Genomic DNA, 17656 nt, shown 5'->3' on the forward strand with positions numbered 1-17656 from the left:
TGTGCTCAGTGTGCTTGCAAATATCTGTGCTCAGTGTGCTGAAAATATCTGTGCTCAGTGTGCTTGCAAATATCTGTGCTCAGTGTGCTGAAAATATCTACGTTCTCTGCCTGAAAAACGCTCCATATCTGTGCTGCATTGTAGTATATAGTAGGAGGACAGTGCAGAATTTGCTGACCAGTGACCACCAGTATTATATCAGAACGGTACAGTAGTCCACTGCTCTACCTACCTCTGTGTCGTCCAGTATACTATCCATCCATACCTGTGGTGCATTTTAGTTGTTGTGCGCAGTAGTAGGAGGACAGTGCATAATTTTGCTGACCACCAGTATATAATATATAGCAGTACGTTACAGTAGTCCACTGCTCTACCTACCTCTGTGTCGTCCAGTATACTATCCATCCATACCTGTGGTGCATTTTAGTTGTTGTGCGCAGTAGTAGGAGGACAGTGCATAATTTTGCTGACCACCAGTATATAATATATAGCAGTATATAATATATAGCAGTACGGTACAGTAGTCCACTGCTCTACCTACCTCTGTGTCGTCAAGTATACTATCCATCCATACCTGTGGTGCATTTTAGTTGTTGTGCGCAGTAGTAGGAGGACAGTGCATAATTTTGCTGACCACCAGTATATAATATATAGCAGTACGGTACAGTAGTCCACTGCTCTACCTACCTCTGTGTCGTCAAGTATACTATCCATCCATACCTGTGGTGCATTTAAGTTGTTGTGCGCAGTAGTAAGAGGACAGTGCAGAATTTTGCTGACCACCAGTATATAATATATAGCAGTACGGTACAGTAGGCCATTGCTATTGATATATTACTGGCATATAATTCCACACATTAAAAAATGGAGAACAAAAATGTGCAGGGTAAAATAGGGAAAGATCAAGATCCACTTCCACCTCGTGCTGAAGCTGCTGCCACTAGTCATAGCCGAGACGTTGAAATGCCATCAACGTCGTCTGCCAAGGCTGATGCCCAATGTCATAGTAGAGAGCATGTAAAATCCAAAAAAACAAAAGTTCAGTAAAATGACCCAAAAATCAAAATTAAAAGCGTCTGATGAGAAGCGTAAACTTGCCAATATGCCATTTACGACACGGAGTGGCAAGGAACGGCTGAGGCCCTGGCCTATGTTCATGGCTAGTGGTTCAGATTCACATGAGGACGGAAGCACTCATCCTCTCGTTAGAAAACTGCAGTGCCACTCCTAGATGGGCCAGGTGTTTGTGTCGGCCACTTGGGTCGCTTAGCTTAGTCACACAGCGACCTTGGTGCACCTCTTTTTTTCTTTGCATCATGTGCTGTTTGGGGACTATTTTTTAAATCTGCCATCATGTCTGACACTGCAGTGCCACTCCTAGATGGGCCAGGTATTTGTGTCGGCCACTTGGGTTGCTTAGCTTAGTCACACAGCGACCTTGGTGCACCTCTTTTTTTCTTTGCATCATGTGCTGTTTGGGGACTATTTTTTTAAGTGCCATCCTGTCTGACACTGCAGTGCCACTCCTAGATGGGCCAGGTGTTTGTGTCGGCCACTTAGGTCGCTTAGCTTAGTCACACAGCGACCTTGGTGCACCTCTTTTTTTCTTTGCATCATGTGCTGTTTGGGGACTATTTTTTTAAGTGCCATCCTGTCTGACACTGCAGTGCCACTCCTAGATGGGCCAGGTGTTTGTGTCGGCCACTTAGGTCGCTTAGCTTAGTCACACAGCGACCTTGGTGCACCTCTTTTTTTCTTTGCATCATGTGCTGTTTGGGGACTATTTTTTTAAGTGCCATCCTGTCTGACACTGCAATGCCACTCCTAGATGGGCCAGGTGTTTGTGTCGGCCACTTGGGTCGCTTAGCTTAGTCATTCAGCGACCTCGGTGCAAATTTTAGGACTAAAAATAATATTGTGAGGTGTGAGGTGTTCAGATTAGACTGGAAATGAGTGGAAATTATGGTTATTGAGGTTTATAATACTATGGGATCAAAATTACCCTTAAATTCTATGATTTAAGCTGTTTTTGAGGGGTTTTTGTAAAAAAATACCCGAATCCAAAACACACCCGAATCCGACAAAAAATTTTCAAGGAGGTTTTGCCAAAACGCGTCCGAATCCAAAACATGCACGCGGAACCGAATCCAAAACCAAAACACAAAACCCGAAAAATGTCCGGTGCACATCACTACTTTTAGTATCTTCATGCTTCTGTATTTTATGAAAATGTACTTCATTATTTTCTGTACTATATTATGCTATGTATCTGTTAAGCGCCTTGAGTCCTATTGGAGAAAGAGCGCTATATAAATAAAATTATTATTATTCTTATTATTCTTCATGCTGCCCAGGGCGCCCCCCCCCCCCGCACCCTGCACCCTGCAGTGCCTGTGTATGTGTGGCCCTCACCTTGATTGAAGATCTCTCTTCTAACACCTGTCGTCTGACTTCTGGCTCTGTGAGGGGGGTGACGACGTGCTGTGGGAGTGAGCATCTAGGCACAGCTAGCGTTCAGTTCCTTTCAGGAGCTAATGGTGTCCTGTCAGCCAGAAACAGAGCCATGAAACTCTTCAGGAAGTTGGTTCCTACTTCTGCCCCCTCAGTCCCACGAAGCAGGGAGACTGTTGCCAGCAGTCCTCCCTGAAAATAAAAAACCTAACATAAGTCTTTTCAGAGAAACTCAGTAGAGCTCCCCTGCAGTGCATCCAGTCTGCCTGAGCACATTTCTAAAACTGAGGTCTGGAGGAGGGGCATAGAGGGAGGAGCCAGTTCACACCCTTTGATAAGTCTTAAAGTGCCCATGGCTCCTGCGGAACCGTCTATACCCCATGGTACTGAAGTGGACCCCAGCATCCTCTAGGACATATGAGAAAGATGTTTTTTTCAGAGACCATTGGGAAATTCACTGAAGGACGCAGCAAAAGAGGAATCAGGTGCCACATTATATACCATACAGAGCATGTTTTATACAGTATATACCTATATTTCTGCCTACTATAATTTAGACAGAGTTAATCCCCAGTAATGGCGGTTATGGAGTACTTACAAGAAAATCATTTATCAAGTAACCATAAATGACAGTTTTTCTCGACTGTTTCTAGCCACCGATTATTTTATTGTTTATGTTTAGGCCCAGTCATCAAAGCTGAAGTGGGCGACACCATCATGGTTGTGTTTTCCAATATGGCTGGCAGGAACTACAGCATGATGCCTCACGGGGTGTCATTCAGCAAAGATTCAGAGGGTGCGCCATATGTAGATGGTAAGTCAAGTCAACACATCTGTACTATTTAACACCAGTATTTTGTAATTATAAGAAATACAAATATTTGATATTAATCCAGTAAGTGTTATGGATCCTACACGCTGGCAGATAATAGTGAACGATATGAACGTTCTCGTTTATTAATGAACGAGAACTCGTTCATATTGCTCAATGTGTAGGCACCAACTATGAACAATGCGCGGCCCTGCACTCATTCATCGTTGGTGCCGGGTCACTTATGCTCGCAATCCAATATGGGCAATCTCATCCATATTAGCATGCACTGCTATGGAGCAGCCCCCCTCCCCCCCCCCCCCACCGTTGCCGGCAGCGGGTCACCTGATGTGTAGGGCCCATTGCAACAGCTTCCGCCGGTAGCCGCGACATAACCCGGTGACCCCTTTCGCCGGGCAACATTACGCACGTGCACTGCGCCCGCCATGCATGCGCATTCCACACCCGTTTGCACCGCTGCAAAAAACCGCTGCGTGCGAACGGGTCGGAATGAACCCCTATAGTGCAGACAGCACAGCAGCTATGTCCTATCCATGGTAACAGAAATAAACAACTGTACCTACTACAAATCCATGGCAAGAAAACACAGTCTGAAGCCAGAATAAGCAGTTGGTTCAGTAAAAGTCTCAGGCGAATATACATGAGCTAATAAATCAATGTTATCTTGTATGTAATAACCAAATTTGATGAAAGTTTGGGAATATATTGTTATCATATTCTCATAATTGTGTTTTTATGGAAGGAGTTGTGAAAGAAGGATCTCACGTAAAACCAGGAGAAACCTTCACGTACACCTGGAAAGTCCTAGAAGAAGATGGACCTACCGACAATGATCCGAATTGCCTGACTTACCTCTACTATTCAGCAGTTGACCCAATAAAGGACACTAACTCTGGACTGGTGGGTCCTCTGCTGGTCTGTAGAAAAGGCTCTCTACTCTCTAACAACACACAGGTAGGTATAACTCAGGGAGTATGTACTGGGCTGTGGGTGTCAGGGTCGACTGTTTTTGTGAATCCGTTAACCCTGGACCAACCGAATAAGGTGAAAACAGGGAGGATGAAGAAAGTTCCGTTTCATATATTTATTAAAGGACAACAATTCCAATAATGAGTTAAATGACAATCATTAGTCACCGTATGTAAACTGAAGTACTTAAATGAATGGCATAATGATAAGCAGGAACAGTATTATAGATACATTGAAGAATTGTTCATACAACTGAGTTTAAAACAGGCTTGAGAACGAATGAAGAATTGTCCAAATGAAGCAATGATTGATGCCAAATCGTAAGGAGTGTTAACTGGATATTGTAGACCTAAATGAATAACTGGAGAGACTTGTACTGAAGCTTAAAGGTTAAACTGGAAGGCTGTGAAGAATTGTCCTTGAATGAAGCAACAATGAAGATACAATACTGAAAATAATACTTGCAGGTTGTGAAGATAATACTTGAAGCACTGTGAAGCTGCAGCAGACGAAAACGGTGAAGAATGAGTTAAACTGGATGATGAGAGAATGAGAACCAGGATTAAGTAGAAACTTCCACAGACTGTGTGATTAAAGCAGGCAGTCACTGAACAGGGTAACCTCTCACAGGACTCCGGGAATCCACTTGTTGCCACTTGGAAAGCGATTAACTGACAGCACAGCAGGGAGCTAGTGGATCTCTTGCGGTGAAGACTGCAGGCAGACCCCTGGGAGTGGAGGCGATATCAGGACCACTGGAACCACACAGTATATCACAGAGAGAGCACAGAGCTTGGGCATAGAGAAGATACAACAAAGCACTGGCTCAGATTCCAGCCTACTTAAAGGCAGCACAAGCACGGGATTGGCTAACACTTACCCACAGGTGTTTCACAAGTGCTCATTTGGTCTCCAACATGGCCACCTCCTATACTGCAGACACACAGCGGCACCTTCAGCCATTCGGTCCCTGCTCTCCCGGCTCCCAGAACCTGCATCACCTCTGCAGCTGACCACGCCGCATCCCCACATGGCCGCACAGCACCGCGAGCAACCGCACCGGCAACGGACGGACCCCAGAATCTGCAGTGGTGAGTGATCGGTTCTTGACAGTACCCCCCCTTTAAGGGTGGAATCTGGACACCTTTGAGCTTTGTCAGTATTCTTGGAGTAGAATTTTTGTACCAGTCTTGGAGCATGATCATCTTCGGCAAAAACCCAGGACCTCTCATCCGGACCATAACCCTTCCAATCAACAAGAGACTGAAGACGTCCATATCAACAACGTGAGTCCACAATCTCCTTAACCTCAAATTCCTCATCCTGCAAAGAGTGAACTTTAGGAAGTTTGGACAGGGCAGTACGAAACTTATCTTAAAATCAAAGGTTTCAACAAAGATGTATGAAATGCGTTAGCAATTTTAAAAGAAGGTGGCAACTTGACTTTGTATGCTCCGGGATTGAGTACCTTTTCTATGGGAAGTGGAACAATAAACTTGGGAGCAAACTTTTTAGAAGGAGCTTTGAATTTAAGATTGCGAGTAGAAATCCAAACTTGGTCTCCTACCATGTAGTTTGGTACAGCCTTACGTTTTCTATCTGCAAAAGATTTATAACTGGCAGAAGATTTAATCAACGACTTGTGCACACAACTCCAGATTTTAGACAAACATTGAAGCACTTGATCTGCTGCTGGAACCTCTTGAGCTGGCAACGGATGGAACTCTGGCACATGAGGATGATAACCAAAGTTAGTATAAAATGGCGTAGATTCTGAAGATGAATGAAAGAGATTATTATGAGCGAATTCTGGCAATGGAAGGTAGTCAATCCAATCATCCTGTGAGGAAGATATGTATAACTGGAGAAAGGTTTCAAAATCTTGAAAAATTCAACTTAATGTTTAAAGTTGAACAAAGCCACCTCCAAAACTTGGCTACAAACTGTGTTCCTTGATCAGAGATGATCTCTTGAGGAAGGCCATGCAACTTAAAGATCTCAGAAATGAATAATCTGGCTAGTGAAGGAGCTGATGGTAATCCAGTTAATGGAATGAAATGAGCCATTTTCGAAAATCGATCCACTATCACCCAATTGGTATTCCGCCCTTTTGATGGAGGTAAATCGGTCACGAAATCCTTTGAGATATGAGTCCATGGTTGTTTGGGTATAGATGACGGATGTAACAAACCTGGAGGAGAACCCCTTGGACTCTTATGTTGGGAACATTTAGGACATGCTGCTATAAACTCTTGAACATCGGTTTAAAGACACCAGTAAGACTGTTGAATAAATTTGAGAGTCTTTAGGACTCCTGGATGACCCATGAAGGATAAAGAGTGAGCCCAAGTAAGAAGTAGTTTTCGAAGATTTGTGGCGACAAAGGTTTTGTCAGGCGGAGGAACCGGGACCGGAGAAGTTCGAGTAGTTAAAAAGGAAGTAGGACTTACAATCGCTTGATTCGTGGTAGCATCATTTTATTCGGAATAATTGAAGGACCGAGAAAGGGCATCCGCTTTTTTGTTTTGAGACCCTGGACGATAGGCGAGCTTAAAATTAAATTGGGTGAAGAAAAGAGCCCATCGAGCTTGTCGTGGATTCAAACACTGAGCCAACTGCAGATAAAGAAGATTCTTATGATCAGTATATATATATATACTGTGATGGGGTGTTGTGCTCCCTCTAGAAGGTATCTTCACTCTTCAAACGCCAATTTGATGGCAAGTAATTCCTGCTCCCCAAAAGCATAATTACGTTCAGCTGGTAGAAACTTATGGGAGAAATATCCGCAGGGATGGACTTTCTTTATCCTCAAAGACTTGTGACAACACAGCTCCCACTGCTTCCATAGATGCAGTGCCAGATTAAGGTCCACAAGGGCCTGGAGCTGAAATTGTTGAAGGGCCTATTGTGTGCCACCAAAGGGGTTTGACCAGTGCAGTGGTGGTGTGACTAATGATGTGATGGTGTGTCCTGTGCTGTGCGGTGGCATCCAGGGGTGTAAAGTCATTCCAATGGCAAGTTAAAATTTGGAGCTCATGTGGTCCTCTATGTCCGTATGTGCCTACAGTATGCATATAGGTGCTCCTCTGTCTTTATGTGCCTATGTCTGTATGTGCTCCCCTATGTCCATATGTGCCCTGCTATGTCTGTATGTGCCTATGTAATTGGCATTTCTATAATGAGTGCAGTGTGTGTGGTGCACATGGGCCCACACCGCACACACTGCACCCATTTCTCCTATACTTACCTTTCTGGAGTCCATCGCTGACCATGTGAGGGCCCGCTCCTCTCCCATAGCTGTCGCACTGCTGCTAGCGCACTGACCACTAGAGACTCTGGCACAGTGCCAGAGTATACAGCGCATGCACAGGACTCTGTAAAAATGGAGCAGCTGCGCATGTGCTGTAGACTCTGGCACTGTGCCAAAGTCTACAGCACTCAGAGCACTAGCAGCGGCACGACGGCTACGGGATGAGGAGGCAGCCCACACACAGAGTCTGCACACGGGGTCCCCTCCTCTCTAGAGATGCCCCATGGCCTATGTCCATATGTGCCTTGCAATGTCTGTAAGTGCCTAAGTCTGTATGTGCTCCTCTATGGGTTGGGAACAGGATCCCGACAGCTGGATGCTGGTGGTCAGAATACTGACACTTTTGGTAAGTAAAGTAACCCTGCCCCTTACCCTCTCCTTAATCCTCCCCTCATGCAACCTAACCCTAACCTTCCCCATCAACAGCCTAATTCTAACCTCCATTCCCGGAGCCTAACACTAACCTTCACCCTAGTGCCTAACCCTAACCTTCCCTGGCATACTTATATTAAAGCAGAGAGAGAGAAGGGGGGAGACACAGAGACAGAAAGAAGCGAGAGACACAGAGAGGGAGAGAGAAAGAGGAAGGGAGGGAGGGAGAGACAGAAAGAGAAGGGGGGACACAGAGAGAGAGAGAAGGGGAGAGTGGGATTGAGAGAAGGGGAAGAGAATGGGAAAAGAGAATGAGAGAAAGAGACACAGATGGAGAGAAGTGGGGGAGACAGAGAGAGAACGAGGAGACAGTGAGAAAGACAGAGAGTGAGAGAGAGAGAGAGAGAGAGAGAGAGAGAATGAGGAGACACAGAGAGAGAGAACGGCGGGAGACAGAGAGAGAGAACGTCGGGAGACACACAGAGAGAACGGTGGGAGACAGAGAGAGAGAGCGGTGGGAGACACCAAGAGAGAGAGAGAAAGGCGGGAGGCACAGAGAGAGAGAGAGAATGGCGGGAGAAACAGAGAGAGAACGGCGAGAGACACAGAGAGAGAGAACGGGGAGACAGAGAGAGAGAGAACGGGGAGACAGAGAGAGAGAGAGAACAAGGAGACAGAGAGAGAGAGAACTGGGGTGAGAGGGAGAGATAGAACAGGGGTGAGAGGGAGAGAACAGGAGTGAGAGGGAGAGAAAGGAAGACAGCAAGAGAGAGAGAGAAGGGAAAGATACAGAGAGAGAGAGAGAGAGAGGGGTGAAAGGTGAGTGGAAGAGAGAGAGGAGAGAAAGGGGAGGGGAGGGAGAGACAGAGAAAGAGAAGGGGAGAAAGAGAGAGAGGAGGGAGAGAGAAGAGGGAGATATGGAAATACAGAGAAGGGGATGAGTCAGAGAGAGAGAGAGATAGAGAAGGGGGAGAGAGGGAGATGGGAGAGAGAGAAAGGGGAGAGACAAGGGAGAATAGAGAAAGAAGGGGAGAGGAGAGAGGGAGAAGAGAGAGAGGAGAGAGAAAGCGGAGGAGAGAGAAAGGGTATAAGAAAGTGGGAGTCAATGAGACAGAATGAAAAAAGGGAGAGAGAGAGAAGGGTGAGAGATAGAAAGAAGGCTGGGGGACACAGAGAGGGTGCGAGAGAGAAGGGGGGAGATAGAGAAAGGGGAAGCAGAGAGAAAGAGAAGGGTGGAGGACACAAACAGAGAGAAGGGGAGACAGAGAGAGAGAAAAGGGTGGAAGACACAGAAAGAGAGTGAGAAGGGGAAGAGAGAGAGAAAGAAGGGTGGGAGACAGAGAGAGCGAGAAGGGGGAGACACAGAGAGCAAGAAATGGGGAAACACAGAGAGGGACAGAGAGAGAAGGGTGGACACAAACAGAGTGAGAAGGGGGAGACAGAGAAAAGGGTGGGAGACAGAGAGAGAGTGAGAAGGGGAAGTGAGAGAGAGAAAGAATGGTGGGAGACAGAGCGAGAAGGGGGAGACACAGAGACAGTGAGGAAACACAGAGAGCGAGAGAGAGAAGGGGGAGACACAGAGGGCTCAATTCAATTCTGTGCGGATTAAATAGCGCTGGAAATTAGCTCCCGGGGCTATACAATTCAGTACGATGCCACGAGGCCGGTTCTCACTGACTAAACATGGTGTTTTGTCGCAAGATCTGGCATTCTCAGACATAAGTGCCTGGGCGATACTGTTTCCACCATGCTAAGGTCAGAAATCAGCATTGCGCGAGGAGTGTTGTATTGATTCCTATTCGCATCCCCGTCGGCTGTCATTGCGTGCTGCATTGAATAGCTCCAGAAGCTAATTCCCGGCGCTATTCAATCTGCGCCGAATTGAATTGACCTCGGGGGGGGGGGGGGGGGGGGGCAGAGAGGGTGGAGACAGAGAGAGAGATGGGGCAAGTCAGAAAGAGAGAGATGGCGAAGGGGGCAGAGAGTGAGGAGGGGGGAGACAGAGAGAGAGAGAGGAGAGAGAGACAGAGAGGTGGGGGGCACAGAGCAAAGGGGGGAGACAGAGAAAGTGAAGGGGTAGAGAGAGAGAGGAGAAAGAGACAGAGGTGGGGGGCACAGAGCGAAGTGGGGAGACAGAGAAAGAGAAGGGGTTGAGAGAGACACAGTGAGGTGGGGAGCACAGAGCGAAGTGGGGAGACAGAGAAAGAGAAGGGGTAGATAGAGAAGGGGTAGACAGAGAGAGAGGTGAAGGGGGGGGGGGGACACAGAGAGAGAGAGAGAAGAGGGGAGACAGAGAAAGGGTCGAGACAGCCATCCCCTAAATCTTCCCCCTCCTCCTCCTGCCCACCTACAGGTAGCATTGTGTAACCCTTCTCACCATCAGGACAGGTGGCATTTTGTACCTTTTGCAGCATTTTGTACCTCTTACAGAAGTTGGTCCCCGCCAATATCGCTGGTAGCAGCAGGTCCTCATCTTTAGCTCCGGCAGCAGTGGTCCCCATCTGTATTGTAGCTCCGGCAGCAGTGGTCCCCATCTGTAGTGTAGATCCAGCAGCAGCGGGTCCTCGTATTTAGCCTCTGCGGTAGCAGCGGGGCCCCATTATTTACATCTCGCTCCTGTGAACCCCTGCTGCGCGGCAACTGCAGCGTCCCGAGGGGAGGCGGCCGGTGAGAGGAAGAGGAGGAAATGTAAGTGGAGGGGAGGGACTGGACCGCCTCGACCAGCGGCCAGGGCCAGCCACTGGATCCGCACGTACCACTGCGCTGCACTAGTGGGGTGTATGTGGGCACTGGGTGGGTTGAACGGGTGAGGGAGGGAGTGGGCTCTCTCTCTTCAGGCAGCCAGTGATGGTGACAAGAAAATATATTTTTTTTATGGTCACCAAAGTCTACTAGCACAGTCTGGGCCTATTTTCATGGGGGGCTTTGAGCTGCAGCTCCACCCGCCCCATTGTTAATCCGGCCCTGCATAGATGCATCTACCTCCACTAGAAAGAGACTGTTCAAATCCGGCTGTTGAAGAATGGGAGCTGACACAAAAGCTTGCTTCAAATCAGAGAATGCTTTGATTGCTTCAGAAGACCAGTTCGTAGGATTTGCTCCCTTGCGAGTTAGGGCTGTGATGGGAGCGGCCAACGTAGAGTAATTCTTAATGAATTTCCTATAAAAATTAGCAAAGCCAAGGAATCGCGGAATCCCCTTAAGAGTCGTAGAAGTGGACCAGTCTCGGATAACTTGTATCTTTACAGGATCCATACATAACTCTGATCTGGAAATGATATAACCAAGGAACGGTATAGAAGATACTTCAAATGTACACTTCTCCAGCTTACAATATAGTCGATTTTTTCTCAGGCGAGTCAGTACCTCTTTAACTTGGAGACGGTGAGACTTCAGATCCTTGGAGAATATTAAGATTTCATCCAAGTACACTACTAAACACTTGTAGAGAAGATCTCGAAAAAGTTAATTCACATAGCTTTGGAAAATTGTAGGAGCATTACAAAGACCAAAAGGCATTACAAGGTATTCGTCATGCCCATCCTGGGTATTAAAGGCAGTCTTCCATTCATCCCCTGCACGGATGCAAATTAAATTGTAGGCTCCGTGAAGATCTAGTTTCGTAAACACTGTAGCTCCCTTTACCCGGTCAAATAATTCTGGAATTAACGGCAGTGGGTACCTGTTCTTCACAGTGATCTCATTAAGTCCGCGATAATCTATGCTTGGTCGTAAGCCACCGTCTTTCTTCATAATGACAAAGAATCCGGCTCCTGCAGGTGAAGAAGTGGTCTAATAAATCCTTTGGATAAATTATCTTGTATATAGGCCCTCATTCCGAGTTGTTCACTCGCTAGCTGCTTTTAGCAGCATTGCACACGCTAGGCCACTGCCCTCTGGGAGTGTATTTTAGCTTAGCAGAATAGCGAACGAAAGATTAGCAGAACTGCTAATAAATAATTCTTTGCAGTTTCTGAGTAGCTCTAGACCTACTCACAGATTGCGATCAGCTCAGTCCGTTTAGTTCCTGGTTTGACGTCACAAACACGCCCTGCGTTCGGCCAGCCACTCCCCCGTTTCTCCAGACACTCCCGCGATTTTCCCTGACACGCCTGCGTTTTTTTAGCACACTCCCGGAAAACGCTCAGTTACCACCCAGAAACACCCACTTCCTGTCAATCATTCACCGAAGTTTTTAGTTAAATAACTAAGCGCATGCGCCCTGTGTGCCTTGCGCATGCGCAATTTGCAACAAATCGCAGCATAGCGAAAATTGGCAACGAGAGAAAAACTCGGAATGACCCCCATAATCAGACATAGCTTGAGTCTCTGGAATGAACAGTGGATAAAATCGCACCCTAGTGTTTTGCCCGACACCAAATCGATTGGGAAGTCCCATTCGCGATGAGGGGGTAAGGAGTCAGCCGCTTGTTTACTGAAGAGATCCACAAAAGATTGATAGACTGAAGGTAACTCGGGAAGACTGACTGACCGTAGGAGTGTAACTGAAGCTAAACAATCCTTGGTACACGATAAACCCCACAAAAGAATTTCCATGGTTTGCCAGTTGAATTGTGGATTATGTTTCTGCAGCCAAGGTAATCCAAGTATCACATCATGAGAGGCTTTGGGAATCACAAGGAAGGAAATATATTCGGAATCGAGCACATCAACTTTCATCTTGAGACATACGGCTCGATGAGTAATTATGCCGTCTGGAATTTGACTTCCATCCACTGCTGTAACAGAAACTGGTACTTCCAGAGGCACGGTTTGAACTTTAGATCGTATAACAAAGGCTGAGGTGATGAAGTTCTCGGCTGCACCGGCATCTAGGAGAGCAGAAACTTTAACTGTAGAACTCGGAACTTCAAAATGAATAGGCAAAGTTGGCGCCTTCCCGGAACGTGATTCCAAAGTAACTCCTAGCTTAACCTGTCTTGAATAAGCTAGGAGCGAGAGTTTCCCGGCCGGAGTTTGCAAGACTTAATGAAATGTTCGGTGGACCCGCAGTACATGCAGAGGTTACCCTGACGACAACTAATTTGTTCCTCCTCCGTGAGGCGAGAGCACCCGATCTGCATAGGCTTTTCTGTCATCACAGGAGACTGAGATGAAGAAGAATCTTGTTGAGGTCTGGGACGATAGCGTGGACTAGATCGCTCGACCTTGGATTTCTCTGAACATAGCTCTCTGTAGCGTAGATCAAGTTTATTGCAGATGGAAATTAATTCATCCAGCTTAGTTGGCACATCACGAATGGTTAAATCATCCTTGATTCTTTCTGAGAGTCCATTCCAAAATGCCTCAACCAGGGCCTCCTTATTCCAGTTTAACTCTGAAGACAACGTGCGAAACTGAATAATATATTGACTAACGGGACGTAAACCTTGACGAAGACGGAGAATCTCCAAAGATGCAGAGGTGGTTCTACCTGGTTCATCGAAGATTTTCCGGAAGGATGATATGAACTCTTTATAATTAGAGAGAATAGGATCTCTCCTCTCCCACAGTGGCGATGCCCACTCCAAGGCCTGACAGGACAGGAGGGTAATAATATATGCGATCTCAGAACGGGCTGATGGAAAACTAGCAGACAACAGTTCAAACTGGATCTCGCATTGGTTCAGAAATCCTCTGCAAAGCTTTGGGGTCCCGTCAAACTTACTTGGCGAAGGTAACTGCAGGCGAGACATAGGCACTGTCACTGGAGAAACTGATGCTGAAGCCGAGACCACCGGAGCTGGAACTTGAACTTGTGGTGTCTTTATAGCCGTATGAAGAGCCTCCAAACGATCTGCCATAGTTTGCATAAACTGAACAATTTGTGTCTGTATGGACTCCTGATTTTCCAGACGGGAAAGGATGATTGCCGTAGCACCACCTCCTGTAAATTGGTCACCCGACAGATCCATGGGGCCAGTGCTTACTGTCAGGGCCGACTGTTTTTGTTAATCCGTTAACCATGGACCAACCGAAGGTGTAGGTGCTGGAGTAAGGTGAAAACAGGGAGGACGAAGAAAGTTCCGTTTCATATATTTATTAAAGGACAATAATTCCAGTAATGAGTTAAATGACAATCATTAGTAACCATATGTAAACTGATGTTCTGCAATGAATGGCATAATGATAAGCAGGAACAGTATTATAGAGGGTGTGGTTCGTTTTATCGACAGTATCTAGGTCGACAATGTTTAGGTCGACCACTATAGGTCGACAGTCACTAGGTCGACATGGATGGAAGGTCGACAGGGTTTCTAGGTCGACATGTGCTAGGTCGACAGGTCTAAAGGTCGAAATGAGGATTTTTTTTTTTTTTGGTGTCGTTTTCTTCGTAAAGTGACCGGGATCCCAAATTAGTGCACCGCGTCCCCTCGCATGGCTCGCTTCGCTCGCCATGCTTCGGGCATGGTGCCTTCGCTCCGCTACCGCTTCGCTCGGCACACTTTACCGTTCCAATCGTAGTCCACGTGGATCGATAAGTATGAAAAAAATCCAAAAAATAAAATAAAATGTGAAAAACTCATGTCGACCTTTAGACCTGTCGACCTAGCACATGTCGACCTAGAAACCCTGTCGACCTTCCATCCATGTCGACCTAGTGACTGTCGACCTATAGTGGTAACTATAGGTAACTAACTAGTAACCTATAGTAACTAGGTCGACAGGTTTTCAAGGTCGACAGGGTGTCTAGGTCGACATGTTCTAGGTCGACAGGTCAAACCTTGAAAACATGTCGACCAATAGTGGTCAACCTAAACATTGTGGACCTAGACACAGTTGACCCTATGATCCACACCCGCAGTGGTGATAGTCAGGGAGGTATGTGCAGGGCAGTAGAGAGCCTGGCTGGGCCCAGGTACTTTTCAGGGTGTGTGGCCTAATCACAGGAGGCGTGGTCATGCACCCTTAGAAAAAAATACTTTAAAAATTGTATTTTAAGCACCTCCCTGGCCACACTGCACCCCAGCACACAGCAGCATGTGCTGGGCTGAGGAGTAGAGCTGTAGCTGCGGCTGCCAGGTAAGGGGGATGGGCCTGGGGCCCCTACTGGGACTCTCTGTCAGACCTGGGCCCGGGTAATTTGTACCATCTCCCCCACTCTCTCGGCAACACTGTGTATGTGGGGTACAGGAAGGTGATGCATGGTTGACAATCCCTTAATAGTTGGCACAAGTTCTCAAAACAGTGTGCCGCTAGGGCTCTACATGTGACTATAGCGACCTTTCATATCAGAGATCCACGTCTGGGACTAGGTAACATTTCCCCCTTAGTTCTGGGTGGGCTCGGAGGACATGTAACATTACAACCTGATAACCTGTCCTGAGACTCTGATGGGGGTATTTAGAAGGTCAGTCCGTATGATGCAAGTAACCCAGGTTGTTGGCTGGCCTGTGCTGGGGATAATATTGAGACTAGGCTCCCCCAGTAAAACATGACAAGCAGATTGTGGCAGCTCCCACAAGTTCTGTGCCGTAATACATTCAATCACAATCATCTACTTCAGTATTACTGCTCTGTTGCCTGTATCCCTCACAGAACTTACTACACTCATCTATGTATAGAAATCACCCAAACAGACTACTGGCAATCTGGCAACACAATACCGCTCACTGCCAACACAGCATAAAGTAACCACAAAAGCTTACTCAATGCCTAGGAGCGGAGTAACTTATACAAGGGGTATGGGAACCCACTGTACTCATTTTGTTAAATCATACAGATCTGCAAAAAAAATATATATATATAACACCATTTTAAGTAAATATACATGTAATCTAAAAATACTGATACTGTATATTTTATTTTTTTCAGGTACAGATAGAAAAAACATATGTTCTGCTATTCACAGTCTTTGATGAAAATGTAAGCTGGTACTTGGATGAAAATATTAAGATGTTTTCTACAAATCCATCAGCCATTAACACAACCGATGAGGAATTTCTGGAATCAAATAAAATGCACGGTAAACACACAGTGGCCCTATATTATCCATATACAGGTCGAGTATCTCATATCTGGAATGCTCGGGACCAGGAGCATTCCGGATAGGGATATTTCTGGATAACAGAATATCTGTTATCCAGACTAGTCCGTGACGGGGTGGCCGGCGCATCGGCGGAGGGATCCTTTGGGTCGACGGGGGTGTAAGTGCGGGGAGGGGGAGCAGTGTATCAACGAGAGTCGGCGGCGGGTGCTGGAAGTAGTGATGGTAAGGGAAAGGCTGCAAAGCCACTCCCCCACCCGTCTGTAATTGGCCATGGACTCCAGCCAGCATCATGACATCACAACAGTTAATATTTCAGTTAACGGGTATATGGATAATGGATACCCGACCTGTATATGCATATATACAGTGTAATAATATGCTCATGCGGATACTCATGAAAAGAGTAACATCATTTTCAGCACAAAAAATAGACATACAGAGTGCTAGTGTAGGGAGACAGAGTGCATTTCATATGCACAGGGTAGATTAAACACCCGAGTCTGGGTTTTTATACCTCCAAGCAGGATGGGGTTAATTTTTTTTGACATCACGCTGTGTTGTAGGTGTGGTGAGGTTATAGCCTATGAGGGAGGGAGAATGGTATGGGGTTTCAGAGCCATTTCAGGGGTGGCTGTTGGCAGATATCTTGAGGATTTTTCCTTTCGGATGTTACCCTCCCTCCCTTGTTCAAAATATGCAGTATGTTTTGGGTCATTGTCCATCTGTATTATGTAGTGCTGTCCAATCAACTGGGCTTGAACCTCCACTGTGATATATATTTTAACCTTAGGATAAAACATTCTATTTATAACTGCACATAAATCTTTAAATGTGCTGTTACGTTTATGGGCCAATGCAGGACATAGTGGTGGAAGTAGAGAGTGGTGGCCATGTCGTAGGCAGCGTTTAGCTGTAATGAACTACTACTGCCAGGAATCAACAACCCCCATTTTACTAATTTAATATTTGAATTTTAATATCTGGAATTTTACCGCCCTCTGCTGTAAATTTTTAGCATTGTCATATTTTCCTTTAAATATAAGGTACATTTTGGCTATTTAAAAAAAAACATGAACCGGGGTCTATCGGTCTGTTACATAATAAATGTAATAATGGTCCTGTTATTATGCAGTTATGTAAAGAAAATAATTGTTAAAAATCTCAATGATAAAGACCTCTGCATACTTTTTGATGTTTTGAAATTTAAATATTGAAACCCTGCCAATTTAACCAGCTAAACAAATGCATTTCACATGAAGTTGGTCACAATCACAAAATAATAGGAACAAAATATGACAAATCGTCATTTGCGCTGTGACTGTAATTTGCAGTTTTGTAATTGGCATTTTATGACAATAAATTAATACATTTTTTGCTGCACACCTAAGAATGACCATGGCTGTTGAAGCGCAGAACTATATAATAATTTAACAAACAGATTGTTGTTACTTGCTGTATGAACAGATGATTGTGGCTCCATAAGCCTTGTGTAAAAATGAAATAATCTAAAAATTGCTGGAAATTTTTCATGTCCACAAACTTCTGAAATTTCTAAAAATGGAAAAGTGGATTTGTTATGCCGTAGCAACCAATTAGATTTTAGCTATCGTTTTCTAGACTGCAATAGATGAAATGATAGAGGATACAGTATCTAGAATCTGATTGGCTGAAATGGGCAACACCTTCACTTTTCCTTTTAAGATGCTTTACTAAATCTACCCCTAAAAAT

The 17656-nt window shown here is 45.7% G+C and overlaps 1 protein-coding gene across 1 annotated transcript in view; it reads left to right on the top strand.

The window, feature by feature from the left end:
- LOC134990141 (ferroxidase HEPHL1-like) overlaps positions 1 to 17656 on the top strand; it is a 209947-nt gene that overhangs the window by 121241 nt on the left and 71050 nt on the right. The window contains exons 8-10 of the mRNA XM_063950651.1: positions 3134 to 3265; positions 4026 to 4237; positions 15753 to 15903. Of these exons, the coding sequence (XP_063806721.1) occupies positions 3134 to 3265; positions 4026 to 4237; positions 15753 to 15903 (495 nt within the window). The remainder of the gene's footprint in view (positions 1 to 3133; positions 3266 to 4025; positions 4238 to 15752; positions 15904 to 17656) is intronic.

Source organism: Pseudophryne corroboree, chromosome 2, assembly GCF_028390025.1.
Source record: "Pseudophryne corroboree isolate aPseCor3 chromosome 2, aPseCor3.hap2, whole genome shotgun sequence".
Classification (NCBI taxonomy): Eukaryota; Metazoa; Chordata; class Amphibia; order Anura; family Myobatrachidae; genus Pseudophryne; species Pseudophryne corroboree.